The sequence below is a fragment of the Scyliorhinus canicula genome, chromosome 7 (assembly GCF_902713615.1).
Source record: "Scyliorhinus canicula chromosome 7, sScyCan1.1, whole genome shotgun sequence".
Classification (NCBI taxonomy): domain Eukaryota; kingdom Metazoa; phylum Chordata; class Chondrichthyes; order Carcharhiniformes; family Scyliorhinidae; genus Scyliorhinus; species Scyliorhinus canicula.
Genome location: NC_052152.1, coordinates 81,335,873 through 81,350,385, shown reverse-complemented (window position 1 = coordinate 81,350,385; position 14,513 = coordinate 81,335,873). Strand labels below are relative to the sequence as shown.

Genomic DNA, 14,513 nt, shown 5'->3' with positions numbered 1-14,513 from the left:
CCTTCCCAAGCCCATGCTTCCACCCTATTCCCACAGCCACACACCATCTTTTTGGACACTAAGGACAATTTAGCATGGCCAATCCACCTACCCTGCACATCTTTGGACTGTGGGAGGAAACAGGAGCCCCGGAGGTCAGACACTGGGAGAACGTGCAGACTCAGCGCAGACAGTGACCCAAGCCTGGAATCGAACCTGGGACCCTGGAGCTGTGAAGCAACTGTGCTACCGGGCTGCCCATTCTATGCCAGTTATAACCTGACCCAAGACCATGGGGTCTGGTGATGGCGGGGGGGGGGGGGGGGGGGGGGGGGGGGGGTCTTTTCGGTCCCTCATGAGTTGGATCATATCTATAACTCGCTGAGGCAGATGCCCAGATCAGGGGAGCCATGATCATAGTTAGGTTTCATCGCTACCTGGATAAGGAACGGATCCTGAGGTGGGTGAAGGATCATTGAGATTGCAGATGGGAGGGCCATGCCATCAGAATATACCAAGATGTTGGTGTAGAACTGGCGACAAGGCGTGCAACATTTAATAAGGCCAAGACTGCGCTGTACAAAAGCAATATGAGGTTTGGTGTGGTTTACCCTGCTCGTCTTCGGGTAACTTTCAAGGACAGAGATTATTATTTCAATGTACCAGAGGATGCAAATGATTTTTCTTTTTAAATTTTTTTAATTAAGGGGCAATTTAGTATGGCTAATCCTCCTACCTGGCACATCTTTAGGCTGTGGGGGTGAGAACCCACAGACACGGGGAGAATGTGCCAACTCCAAACGAACAGTGACCCAGGGCCATGATCGAACCGGCTCCTCGGCACCGTGACGCAGCAGTGCTAACTATAGTGCCACCATGCTGCCCGGATGTAAATGAATTTGTCAGGAAGCATGGACTGGGGGTGAACTAAAGTGCTTGAGGACTATGGAATTTGTTGGTGCATTGTTTAATTTCATCTGTATTTGTATCTTGTGAGGGGATTTTTGTAATGTTGGAGAGGGCTTGGGGTTGTCCCGGTTGTCCCTAGGCTGTTTAGTGGATGTTTGTTATGAACAAATTTGGGATTTATTGTTGTACTGTTGAGTTTTAGTTTGTATGGAGGGAGATTGCATGTTATTTTCTTCCTCTAGGGTTCTGTATTAAAGATTGGGGTGGTTGATTGATTATATATTGTTGTGTTGACTTTCATTTCTACCCTGTGCGGGGGCCACCCTGCCAGCAAGATAGCTAGTTAACGGGAGAGGCAAAAGGGGGACGGGGGAAAATCTGCAGCTTGTTACCATGGGGGTGTGTTTTCTTATGGTAATAAGCTTAGGCTTTTTGTTTCTATTTTGTCTAAGCTTGGAGACAGGGAGGGGGGCTTTTGTTATTTTGCTTGTTTGGTTAGTCTTGAGGGTGGGGTAGAATTGGAAGGGGGACACTGCTGACTGTGATGATTCCTTTGTTTTGGGACTGGCTTTATGGGGAATGTGGCGTCCATCTTGAGTAGGCTCACAGCCGGACCAGGTTGAACCACTGCCGGATTGCCTCTCAGTGTGGATGTGGCTAATCCTGGGTTGTGGGGGCAGATCCCCTGTTCGGTTGATAATCTAGAATGTGAGGGGGTTAAACGGCCCCAGTAAAAAGGTCCCGGGTGTTTGCGCACTTGAGAAGTGGAGGTGTTTTTTCTTACAGGAGACCCATTTCAGAAATAAAGATCAAATGAGGTTGTGGAAGGGCTGGTGGATCAGGTTTCCACTCAGGTTTTGAATATAGGGTGCCCAGTGCCATGGTGTTGATTAATAAGAGTGTGGCTTCTTCTGCAGGCAATATATTAGTTGACTCCGTTGGGAGTTACATAATAGTGAGATGTTGGCGGGCATGCTGGTGGTTGGTCAACGGGAAGGAAACCAAACTGCGATGACACGGCATTTATTGACAAGGTGCTGGCATCTATCCCAGATTTTGATCTTGATTGTCATCACTTAATTATAGGGTGGGGGAGGGAGATTTAATTGTGCTTTAGATCCTAGACTGGATAGGTTGAGTCCCAAGTTTCAGGATCCGTCTGGGGTGGCGAAGGAGTTATTAGTGTTCATGGAACAGGTGTCTGTGTGTGTGTGTGTGTGTGGTGGGGGGGGGGGGGGGAGAGGAGGGAGGTGGGGGGGAGGGGGGAGGAGAGAGGCGGTGAGGGGGCAGGGCAGACCTGTGGGGGTTTAAGTTTCCAAGGAATAAGAAGATTTATTTTTCTGTTCTCATGCTCATCAGGTCTCCTCCCGAATAGACTTCTTCGTAGTGGGTAGGTCTCTTTTCCCTGGGTTGTGCGGGGGTGTGTGTGGGGGGGGTTACTCAACGATCATTATATTGGATCATGTTCTTCATTTTGTGGACCTGATGTTGGAACCGGGCTGCTCTCAAAGACCCCTGTAGAGTCTGGACATGGAGTTGCTCATGGATAAGAGTTTATGGAGTTTGTGACCGGGTATCCTTTGGCTTTGGGAAGTATATTGAGTTCACCAGAAACAAGGCAGTTTCGCCGTTCAGGCTCTGAGACGCCCTGAAGGCGGTGGTTAAGGGGACATAATCTCATTCAAGGCACACACGCATAAACCTGGGAAGGTGGAGATGCAGGGGCTGGTAGACTCCATTCTTGAGGTGGACCACCAGTACTCGATCACCACCCCCCCCTCCCCCACCCCCCCACCCAACGCCGGAGATATTGGAGTTAAGATTTGTTAACAACAGGTTAAGCCGTAACCCAGCGGTGTCACTTGAATGGGATTTTCTATGAGTATGGGGAGAAGCACATTCATCTGTTGGCTCACCAGCTGAGGTGGTTGGTTGCCTTCCAGGAGGTAGTGCAGGTCAGGGATTCAGGTGGCAGGATATTTTCTGCCCCAGAGAAAGATAATGAGGTGTTTGAGGCCTTCTACCATGGGCCACATGAGTCGAACCTCTAGTTGAGGCCTCATCAATGAAACAATTTTTGGATGGGTTGACCTTCCTGGAGGTGGAGCAGGAGAGAAGGTAGAAGTTGGAGGCACCAATAGGACTGAAGGAGATCATTTGGTTAATGCAGGCGGGAAAAACACTGGGTCCAGATGAGTTCTTCATTGAATTTTATAAACAGTTTGCTGGTCAATGGTCCCACTTCTGCTGGATAAGTTTAATGATTCCATGTCCCGGGGGGTGTTGCCGGCCACTCTGACACAGGTGTTCCTTCACCATGAAGAAGGACAAGGATCCCATAAAACGTTGGTTATATCGGCCTATCCGGTTGCGAAACGCTGACGCTAAGGTGTTAGCAATGAGGTTGGAACCATGCCTACTGGGATGATTTTGGAGGAGTAGACTGCATTTGTTCAGGGCCAGTATCAGGAGATTGTTAAATGTTGTTTGTTGCTCCCCTTAGTGATCAACCTAGAGGTGATTATTTTGATTGATGCTTTTGATATGCTTGAGTGGAGGGACCTCTTTGAAATCCTGGGGTGGTTTAGCTTCCGGCCAAATTATTTTTCAAGGACTAAGCTTTTATATAGGGCCCCACTATGAGTATATGTACTGATGTCCTAAGTTCATATTATTTCCAATTGAACAGGGTACAAGACAGGGATACCTGTTGTCTCCACTTTTGCTTGTATTAGCAATCGAGCCTTTGGCCATTGCTTTGCGGTTGTCTACCGGATGGAGCCGGATTGAGTGTGGGGGGAGGGAGCATAGAGTGTCCTTATATGCGGGCAATCTGTTATTATTTATTACGGACCCTCCAATGTGGGGGAGTTAATGGAGCTTCTTAATTAAGCACTTTTTAGGGATTCAAGCTAAATCCAGGCAAGAGTGACTTATTACAGTGATCCCCGTGGAGGAGAGCTGATCTGGGGAGGCTGCTGTTTTGTCTGACCAAGACTAGCCTCTGGCATCTAGGTAAAAGGGTGGCCCATGATTTGGCCACACTTCATAAACTTAACTTTTCTAGTCTGATGGATGGGGTGAAGGCCAATTTGAAAAAGTGTGATACCCTCCCTCTGACCCGAGTGGGATGGGTACAGACGGTGAAGATGAATATTGTCTCACGGTCTTTGTTTTTGTTCCAATGTCTCCAGTCTTTCTTCCCAAGGCTTTGTTTTGCAAGGTTACAAATTTATCGTATGCCCTATGTTTTTCATTTACAATCTACCTGGGCTGTACGCAAAACAATACTTTTCACTGCACGTCTATATCTAAATTGATTTCTACTTTTGTTTGGGCAGGTAAGGCTCCTCGGATTCTTGGGATGTTTTTGCAAAGGGGTAGGCAGTGGTGTGGAGTGTTGGGGGGGGGGGGGGGGGGGCTTGCATTACCCAATCCAGGTAGATCGAGTCTGAGGGTCCTGGTTATGATACCACTCCCTTTTTCCCCTGCTAGATTCCCTTCTAGTTCAAGAGTGATAGCTACTTTGAGGAATTGATTTGGAATCATTTAGGCAGCATTTTAATGTGGGCTCCGATTTTCAGAAACCGTGGGTTCGTGTCATCTAGCTGAGATTCATCATTTTGGCATGGGAGGGATTGGGGAGGTTTAGGGACATGTTTCTGGAGGGTAGGTTTGCCGTCCTAAAAAAGTTGAAAGAGAAGTTCCAGTTCCTGAGAAGGAATGTATTTACGTACTTTCAGGTGATTGAATCTTTACACAAGGAATTACCTTAATTTCCTCTGGGGCCACCACCCTTGCTTATGGAAAGGGTTCTGTCCTTGACCAAGTTAGGGGAGGGCAATATTTTGAATGCCTTTGGGCAGATGTTGGTGACTGAACAGGCATTGTTGTAGGAAGTAACAAGAAAGTGGCAGGATGAGCTGGGTTTGGTACTGACGGGTGGGGGTGAATGTGGAGTGAGGCTGTTCACCAGGGTCAACTTCACATCTTCGTGTGTGAAGATAAGCCTGGTCCAGTTCAAGGTGGTGCTCAGGGTGCTCCTGACTTGGGTACGTGTGAGTGGGTTTGAGTGGGTTCTTCTTGGAGGCGGAGGATTGGTATGTGCAGTGTCCAAGGGGACCTGAAAATCACACGCACATGTTTTGGTCTTGAGCATGTTAATTTTTGGGTTTCCTTTTCTGATACAGTGTCAGATATTTTGGGCATGCAGTTGGAGTTGTGCCCATTGGTGGCCATTTTTGGAGTATTAGACTCAACGTTGTTACAGACGGGGACAAAAGCAGATGTTTTAGCATTTGCCTCGCTAATATCCCAGAGCCAAGTTTTGCGTAGGTGGAGATCCATAGTGCCGCTAAGACGTCAGCTTAGTTGGGTGCATCTGATGGAATATTTGCATTTCGAGAAGATCAATTTACCATGAGAAAGTTGGGTGAAAGGGTTCTCCTTGAGGTGGCAGCTTTCATCTTTTTCAGCGAACTGTTTACTGTCAGCTGTTGGAGGGTGGGGTTCACCTTTTTAGTTGGGTTAATGGTTTGCTAAAGTTTTGTTTTCTTTATGGAGGGGGAGGAGGGTTTGGGGGGACTGGTTGGGTGTGTCATGGGACTAATATGGGTTGGGGTTGGTTGTATTGTTGTTGGGTTGGTTATAATGAAAAATATTGTTTGAATAAAATAATATTTTTTTTAAATCCTGGAACTTGTTGTTGAAGAGCACTTGGGAGAATGTACCTTCACCACATGAACTGCAGCGGTTCAAGAAGGCACCACCTTCTTGATGGCAATTAGAGTTGGACAATGAACACCCACGTCACAATAAATACATTTTGAAAAATCAATTTTTATGCAATAAGATTTGTATGTTTTTTTCCCTCCAGTAAACTGAATTTGCTTTACCTCAGTGAATTTAGCCTGTTCTCAGAAATATTTCGAGCTTTCTAATTCCTGCAATTGAACAGAGTGGGAACTGGCTGTGCAAGACCCCAGTGACATTAAATGAACTGGACAGGGATTGATTGAAATTTATTGAGAGATTTTGATGGAACTTGTTATAATGGGAATAGAGACAATCATTTGAAACTTCATATTGGATTGTGTTTTACAGAATGACGCAAAAACCTTAAAGAAATGGATGGCTGAAGTTGATGTTTTCCTGAATGAAGAATGGCCTGCACTTGGTGATTCGGAGGCACTTGAAAAGCAGCTAGAGCAATGTACTGTGAGTAAATTGCCTGCACAACCAATTTTGCTCTTTTAGTAGACATGTCAGCATCATGAATGAGAGCTGCAAATTTCGAGTGTAATTACAATTGCGGGTCGGTTGTTGTCTATTTATCAGATGGAAAGGTATTGGAAGCTAAATTAGAAATAAAAAAGTTTAATGAATTCGCATTTTTCACTGCGTTATGAACCAGTAACTTTAAAAAGAAAATGAAATTTGAAATCTAGTTATTTATTGAAAGATAAAAGCCTCATGATTTCATGGTTAAAACAGAGCAATTTTACTATACAAGAGTCAAACAATGCAAACACTAAACACTATCTTTGATACTGTTTAATCCAGAATCAACATAATTTGAACAGGAATTAACAGGCAAATTACGGTCAATTATAAACTAGAAATTGAGTATTAAATTGAAGTGCGACTAAGACAGCTCTTATGAATTGGCTGAGCAGTCCACTCAGACTTTTGCTTTTAAAACTCTGTCTTCCACATGAGGAATTTCAGCTCCTCTCTTTCTCTGAACTGGTCTGATCCTCAGGTGTATAACCACCCCGAGTTACATCACAACAGTCTTCACTGAAATGGTGCATGTCTGGAGAGACTGTTCAACTTGATCTGGAAGGGATAGATCCACCAATGTTATCTTCAAATAACAGAAATAGCCGCAGCAACCAATTCTCAGCTTCTGGATCTGATCTCTGCTTTCTTCAGCTTGCCTGCACCCCTGGATTCATCAACTGCCATTAGCCAGCTTAGATTGATCTGTCTCCTATTATAGCTTTCAACCGGGTTCAGTCTGCCGAGACCTTTTGCTTTCCCAATCTCAAGTTTGTTTTTGTTTCGTTTAGAACTGAGGGGGTCAGTTTCCCCTTTCAATTCCTCTTTTCTCTTTCTCTTTTCACTGAGGGTGTGCCTCAAAACATACAAACTTTTAAAAAAAAAGATTCCTCGCAACTATATTAAGAAACTTTTGTTACTATGTGTTTTGGGTATGTTAGAAAATAGAAAGTTGGTGGGGAAATATCAGCCCATAACTGAATCAAGGAATTCCCACCACTTAAGGGAGAAAAAACATTCTGCACCACTTTCAGCGTCACCAGGACATTCAGATTTGACAGTTGTTGTGTCTCACAATCAGCCATTCTTCTGCTCTTCATAATGCATGCTCGTCATTCATGGCCGGTACCTTTAGCCAATACTGTTTCAGCAAGGCAGTCTATTATGGTGGACAAAAGGTGAAGACATGCCTTGAGTTCTAATTTTTCTTTTTTTTTTACTGATGAAATATAATTGAAAGACTTAATAACTTCAGTCACAACTTCACCATCATAATGCAAGAAATAAGTAGAAAAATAAATGCCTCTTGCTAAAACAGCAGTTTTCTTTTGTATCCGATTTACACTTAAATGCATTTCAATCACCACCACACTCCAAAGCCAGACTGTGTGGTCCAATACCAAGTGCTGGAACCTGAGCTTGTTTTCTTCTTACTTGTTGAATCAGTAATGAGGAGTGCAATTTAAAAATGGCAAATGATCGGAACTTTTGCAGATGAATGGATAAAGGTGACTTCACATCTCAAGGTACTGAACATGAGCAGTATTGTAATGATAGCAGGACTTTTGGTGGGAAGAGAGTGGAGGTGCTTATAATTAAAATGGTGCACTATTATATAAGGGGTAGGGGCAGTGTATTATGTATTTTAAACATTTACATGTTTGATCTAAGTGTTTCTGTTTATGTGTGAAATATTTTTGAGTTTGTTTGGGAAATGCTGCACCAAGGATTTAGTAAGAATGTGTGTTCTGATCCCCAATCCAGTTAAAAGCAGGGAGTTTGAAATGATAGAAGAGTTTCATCAATAGTGTTTCCCTGAACTGAATACGAATTTTGAGAGAAGAAATCTCTGCCTGGGGTGAGCAAGGAGCTGAAGCAAGAATGAAAAGAGGCTGAATTTACTGTACTATAACCATAGCTTTGCTCATTATTTAATGGAGGTTCTCAAATTTGAATCAACAGCTATTCTGACAGAAGCTAATTGAGTCATTGTAGACAATTTTGGTGGAAGCATATTTCTTTTAATGGTTGACATTTTTTAGGCTTTGTTTTGCTGTTTGGATATAAATAGTTTTTATTGTTTGAGTCCAATGCTTGATCTGTGTCTTAAATGTGCATAATTTCAAAGGGAATTTGGTTGCGTGGGTCAGCAGTAAATGCAGCCAGCAAATTACTGCAACCAGGTAATTGTTTGTTCACGAGATAGCACTCCATGAGGAAAGATTATGTCACTTCTGAATTGTAGGTGACGAAGCTGGGCTTACAGATACTGATGTTAAGGTGTTCAACAGGAGTTTGCAACTAAAAATTTGGGGCCGGTCCAGATCAGTTCGCTAGACATCTGGTTTTGTGTTACAGAGCGAGGCCAGCAGTGCGGGTTCAATTCCCATACTGCCTGAGGTTACTCATAAAGGCGCTGCCTTCTCAACCTTGCTCCTTGCCTGAGGTGTGGTGACCCTCAAGTTAAATCACCACCAGACAGCTCCCCCCCCCCCCCTCCCCTCAAAGGAGAGAGCAGCCTATGGTCACCTGGGACCATGGTGACTTTACCTTTTACCTTTGCTACTAAAAATACCAAAACTGAAACAGACTCGGGCAGTACAGGAAACTGTGAGGCCAATATTATTGGATGAAGAAAGGCCTAATGGAGCCATGAAATGTAAAAAGTGATTGGTATTAGATTTGTGAATGACGCTGCAAAACTATCTTTGCAAAACAGAAAAAATATTTCACTGCCTTATGAAAGTGCATGGAGGAGATCAAGATGATTCAGTTGTTTCTTAAGATGCTGCACGAGAGATTGCATAAGAAGTAGGCTTATCACGGTTGTGCAGTGGTAAGCTCTGCTGCCTCTCTGCGCTGAGGAACCGGGTTCCATCCCGGCCCCGGGTTCGTTGCCGGCCCCGGGTCACTGTCCGGGGTAGGTGAATTGGCCACACTAAATTGCCCCTTAAGTGGAGAAAAAATTATTGGATACTCTAAATTTATTTTAAAAAGAAGTAGGCTTATGAAGATGGAGATAATATATTGGCATGAATTGTGGATTGGTTAATGGACCAAGAGAATAGAGAGTTGGAATAAATAAGGCATTTTTGGGATGACAAGAAGTAAATATTAGAATTCCACAAAGATAACTGCTTTGGCCTCGGCTTCTTTCAGTCAGTTACTTACAATCTTTGTCAAGTCAATGACGTGGGTGAGGGACCCAAGTAGAACACACTCAAGTTTGCTGAAATCTAGATCAGAAAGTAAGCTGGGAAGAGGATGCAAAGAGGCTCCAAAGGAATATGGGCAATTTAAATGATTAGGCAAGAATGTGGTAGATGGAGTATAATGAAGGGAAGTGTGCAATGATCCGCTTTGGAAGAATGGAGAAAAATAATATTTTTTAAAAGATCAGGGGACTAGTTAATTTTGACATTCAGAAGGCTTTGAGGGACCTTATACATGCAAATATACCAAGCAATAGGAAGGCAAATGGTATGATTACCTTTACTGGAGTATGAGAATCAAAAGATCTTGCTGAAATTCTTTTGATGCAATCACACCTGGTGTACAATTTGATCTCCGTTTATAAGCAAGGATACACTTGGCTCTGAAGTGTCCCAACAAGTTTTTTCGGTTTACTAGATTGATACTTGGGATGAGAGGATTTCGGATGAGAAGGTTTTTCTGTGAGGAGCAATGAGTAGAATGGGTTTCTCTGGAGTTTAGAGAATGGGAGGTGATCTCATTGAAACATATAAAATTCTGTGAGGATAGAGATGAGAAGAAACTACCTCACCCTGAGTGTCGTGATTACTTTGGAATTCTTTACCATTGATGACTGTGAACACTCTGCCAATGAGGATATTCAGGCTTGAGATTGGTTGTGTTTTGGACACTAAGGCAATGGAGCAATATGGGGATAGGGTGGGAATGTGGAGTTAATCTAGAAATTCAGCATGGTCTAATTGAAAGGAAGAGCAGGCTCATGGGCCTACACTCCTCTTTCTTATGTTCTTATGAGATTCAGTTTAAAATAAGTCAAAGTTTAACAAATGGTGAACCGTATTTTATAAAACAAGAGCGTATCCACTCCTTGCATTTTTGCACAATATTAGATCTTCCCTTCATTTCCTGAGCTCTCAGAAGCTGCCTTGTGAATCATTCCCTGATGTGTTGAAAATCTAAATTAGCCGATTCAAAGAAGTTGCTAAGGGTAGCAGGCTTCTGGCTGACAAGTTCTGGCAATGAAGCTACCTACTCCAAATGAACCAAAGACAATTGGATAGAGCTCATTTCCTGAGAAGCTTCAACTATGAATGGTTGGTGAGTACAGTCTTTGGAAATCAGGCAGGGAATGGCAGGCCCAGGAACAAGGGTTTGAGTTTGTCGGTGTGGCTACGGTGGTCTTTCTAAAATCTTGAGCATATATTGCTTTAAAGAATGACCGCTTCCAATGGGTTAAAGACAGTAATTCAATATCCGTGTTCTGCTGACATTCTTAAACTGTGTGTTCTTTTCTCTGTTTATGGTATTTGAATCTCTGCACTAAATTAGTAGCTCACTGACAAGTAAATTATTGTTCTCTATCTGTCAAAATTCCTATCTCCGTTGTATGTGGAAAAATGATCAGCATGAAAGCAAAATAATGTTATAGACTTTTACAGCATTACTACACAGAACCAGAGCAATTGCATTATCAAAATGTGAATCCTTCCTCAAACTCAAATTACAGATTCTTGTGCAAGATCAATCTCTAGATGTTCAATTTACTTTTGAAATATGTCATGGTTTCATTAAGTTTTCATTAATACTTTTCACTGTCTTATTAGTACCAGAAGGGAAATTGGTTCCTAAACTTAGCTGTGAGTTTCACTGAACCGCCATATTCTGCTCCATATTTCATCTGTGTAACTGCAGGCATGTTTAAATAATTCGGATAACTACGTCTCCTTTCTTTTCCAGGCATTAGTAAATGACATTCAAACTATCCAGCCCAGCTTAAATGGTATTAATGAGATTGGTGAAACATTGAAAAGCCAGGCTGAGCCAACCTATGTGGGAAAGTTACGGACTGAACTCTATGAGTTGAATGCATGCTGGGAGAACATCTGTAAACAGGTGAGAACTCCAGTCTCTGAAAATTAAAGTAACAGTGCCTTCAGATATCTAAGTTTCATGCAGTAAAAAGTGGTAGAGATGTTGAACTGGACATTTTGGGTTTTTGTATTAATTAAAATTCTTGCGTCTTCATCTGACTATGGCAGTGAATTTTGTCAGAGCTGCTCCAGCTTTGTTGCTGCATCTTCACTGGGAATGCGGACATGCAGAAACCCACTAACATGCACAAAGAGTATTGTTAAATATCTGTCAACATTTATCAATCATAGTACGCGTAAAAGATCAAAGTGTCTGTTCACCAAAGAGCAAACTACTGAGTGAAGTTTGGCACCAATTTTGTTGTCAAGATATGAAGATAATGTAATAGTTTAATAAGTGGGCAGTTGCGTTCAGGATGACACCCAGTATTGAGTCTTCATGTCACAGTCACTAAATTCTGCACAATGCGGAGCTGGAATATATGCTTGTGGGGCAGTTAGTTTTAGAAACTAACTGCCCCAACAAACTTTGTTCATAATGCATATCATTTTTATACATTGTCCTTCTGAGTCCGAATGTAACTAGTTTTGATGATTTGGTGTCCTACACTTCAGCGGATGAAGATATGGTTCGTATAGTGCTATGACTGTTGAGTCTTGTAAAGTGATAATGGGGGAAGGGGGGTGGCATTCCACTGCAGTGTATTTCTCGGTGACGAGAGGTGGCGCGCTGTAGGCTGGCGGTGGGATCTTCTGATCTACCGCCCTTTACTGCTGTCAATGGGATTTCCTCCGCGGCAGGGGTTCGCCATCAGCTGGACCAGAAAATCCCACGGGTGAGAATGGCTGGAAAATATCCCAACAGCTTTGTACTTACAATTTCCAGCAAAGTCTTTGATGGGTTTTGTTTTAATTTGCTGTCTCTGACTTTTATTTAGTACAATATTAATTTTATTGTTGTGTGGAATAAGTCAGGGCAAGAACAGAATGGGATAACCTTTTCATGGAAGTTATCAACAAGAATAATTTCAGTCCCTTTGTATGTCTGTGTTTACAGAGAATTCTGTAAGGTTGACCTATTTTGATTCAAAATAATCTCTTGGAGCGAATGGAATGATGTGAACACTTGACATATACATCACTTTCTCACAATATCCTGTGAACAGTAATCATGTCTTGTCTCTTGATGTGAGATAGTGGGGTTTGATGGGCAGTTCCAGTATTTCTGGTTTGTCTCCATTCTTCACAGCTGAATGATAAAGGTAGTAGAATTGAATCATTCTTTTGTGGAGAATTAGCCCTGGGATGAAATTCCCAGGGCAGATTTCCATCTTACCACCCGGCATAAAGCAAAAGCAAGTACAATTAATATGTGGCTGTTTCTATATTGAGCAAGCCAGTTTTATATCCAGGGAAAAAAAATTACCCTTCATATCTAAACCTCTGATGGCTGATTTGGTAAAAGCCAGCACATAGTTGAGCCCATGAAACAGTAACCTGCACATTCTGGGGCAGAAAATAAATGGATGTGCTCCCAGTGGCAAACAAGATTCGCAACTCGATTTCAGGTCATTTTCATAGTCTACAAAAACATGCTAAGTATTCAATTTTTTTTTCCTTATTTAAATACCAACAAAGTGGCAGCAATCAGGGAAGGGGTTGGGCGTCCCAAACATGTTGTCATATTATTGGGCAGCAAATGTGGAGAAGGTGCAGGATTGGAGCGGGGATACGGAAGCTTTGTGGTGAAGATGGAGACAGATTCTTGTAGGGGGTCGGGGCTGCGGGTACTTGTAATGGCGCCACTCCCGTTTACCCCAGGTAGATATTCTGGGAGACCTCTGGTCATGGCCACGCTGAAAATACGAAGGCAATTTCTTCAGAAATTTAGGTTGGGGGCGGTGTTGAGGTTGATATTGATCCAAGGGAACCATGCGTTTCAGCCTGGGAGGAAAGATGCAAGGTTTTGGGGATGGGAGGAATGACGGGTGATGGGGTGAAGGATTTGTTTTTGAAAGGGCGGTTTGTACGTTTGGGGGATTTGGGGTGACATTTGGGGGTACGGAGGGTTTTGGGTACATGCAGGTGCAGGACTTTGCGGAAAAAGTTCTTTCTGACCTTTCCGGTAGCACCTTCCTCCTCGTTGCTGGAGGTGGTGTTGTCGGTGCTGGGGTTGGAGTGTGGAATCATCTCAGAGATTTATGGGAGGATTGTGGAAGAAAATAATGGGTTGGATTCTCCGTTCCTGTGGCTAAGTGTTGATGCCTACGGAAGATCCGTGGAATTCCACGATGCAAAAATCGGTGCAACCACCGCACCAATTCCACTACCAGTCAGTGGCTAGCAACGGCACCACGTGAAACACCCAAAACATAGTGGGAGAATCGCCGGGTCTGTGCTGAGCATGCGCATGGCTGACAAGCTGCAGCCGCATGGACACTTATATCCCCCCACACATGCACCAACTGCGCCTGAAAAAAAGGCGTTGGTTGCGTTCGACCATGTACCAGTCCACCACGACCACACAGCCCACCTCCCGGCCATCCCCCACTACTCCCCCAGCCCTGGCAGAAGCCCACCGGCCGGCGGCATGACTGTCGGTGATGTATGACGGTGCTAGAGAGGGATTGTTGTGTGAGGTGCTGCGGAAGGTGAATGCCTCTACCTCATGTGTGAGGCTGGGGTTGATAAAGCTAAATGTGGTATCCAGGGAATACCTCACAGCGTCGAGGATGAACCGTCTGTTTGAGGGGTAGAGGATATTTGTAAACAGTGTGGGAAGGACACAGCTAATCATGTATATATGTTCTGGTCCTGCCCGAGGTTGGAGAAATTTTGGGGCCGTTTATCAGCACCATGTCGCCAATCTTGCATGTGAACTTGGAGACTAGTCCCCTAGGGGCTATATTTGGGGTGTCAGACCTGCACTGCCCACTGTCTGGGTCCACTTAACAGGTCTGGTGCCCGCCACTCCGCGATGGTGAGTGGCCACAGGTCCAGAAGCCCCCCCTCCAGTGTCCTTTCTCTCCCTGCGTCACCTTCTCCTGGGGTGTAGGGAACAGAACGTGAAATGTGTTAGGAAGTCGGATGCGTGCGGCACAGGGGTTGGGCTGCTGGTGGCCTTTGTGGTCAGGGTCCCCAACCAGCGCGGGAGGTATGGGTGCTGGCATGTGATGAAGGTTGGGTTGCGAGCAGACTGCCGGCGGGTGGAGTTTGTTCGCCCTCCAGAGGTTATGGGTGTGTGGGAAGGGGGTTGGTGCC

The 14,513-nt window shown here is 44.0% G+C and overlaps 1 protein-coding gene across 10 annotated transcripts in view; it reads left to right on the top strand.

Annotated features, from left to right (window-relative positions):
- Positions 1 to 14,513, top strand: part of dmd (dystrophin) — a 2,667,466-nt gene that overhangs the window by 1,148,432 nt on the left and 1,504,521 nt on the right. For all 10 annotated transcript variants that reach the window (XM_038802261.1, XM_038802266.1, XM_038802267.1 and 7 more), the window contains 2 exons: positions 5,992 to 6,105; positions 11,119 to 11,274. In XM_038802261.1, coding sequence (XP_038658189.1) covers positions 5,992 to 6,105; positions 11,119 to 11,274 — 270 coding nt within the window. The remainder of the gene's footprint in view (positions 1 to 5,991; positions 6,106 to 11,118; positions 11,275 to 14,513) is intronic.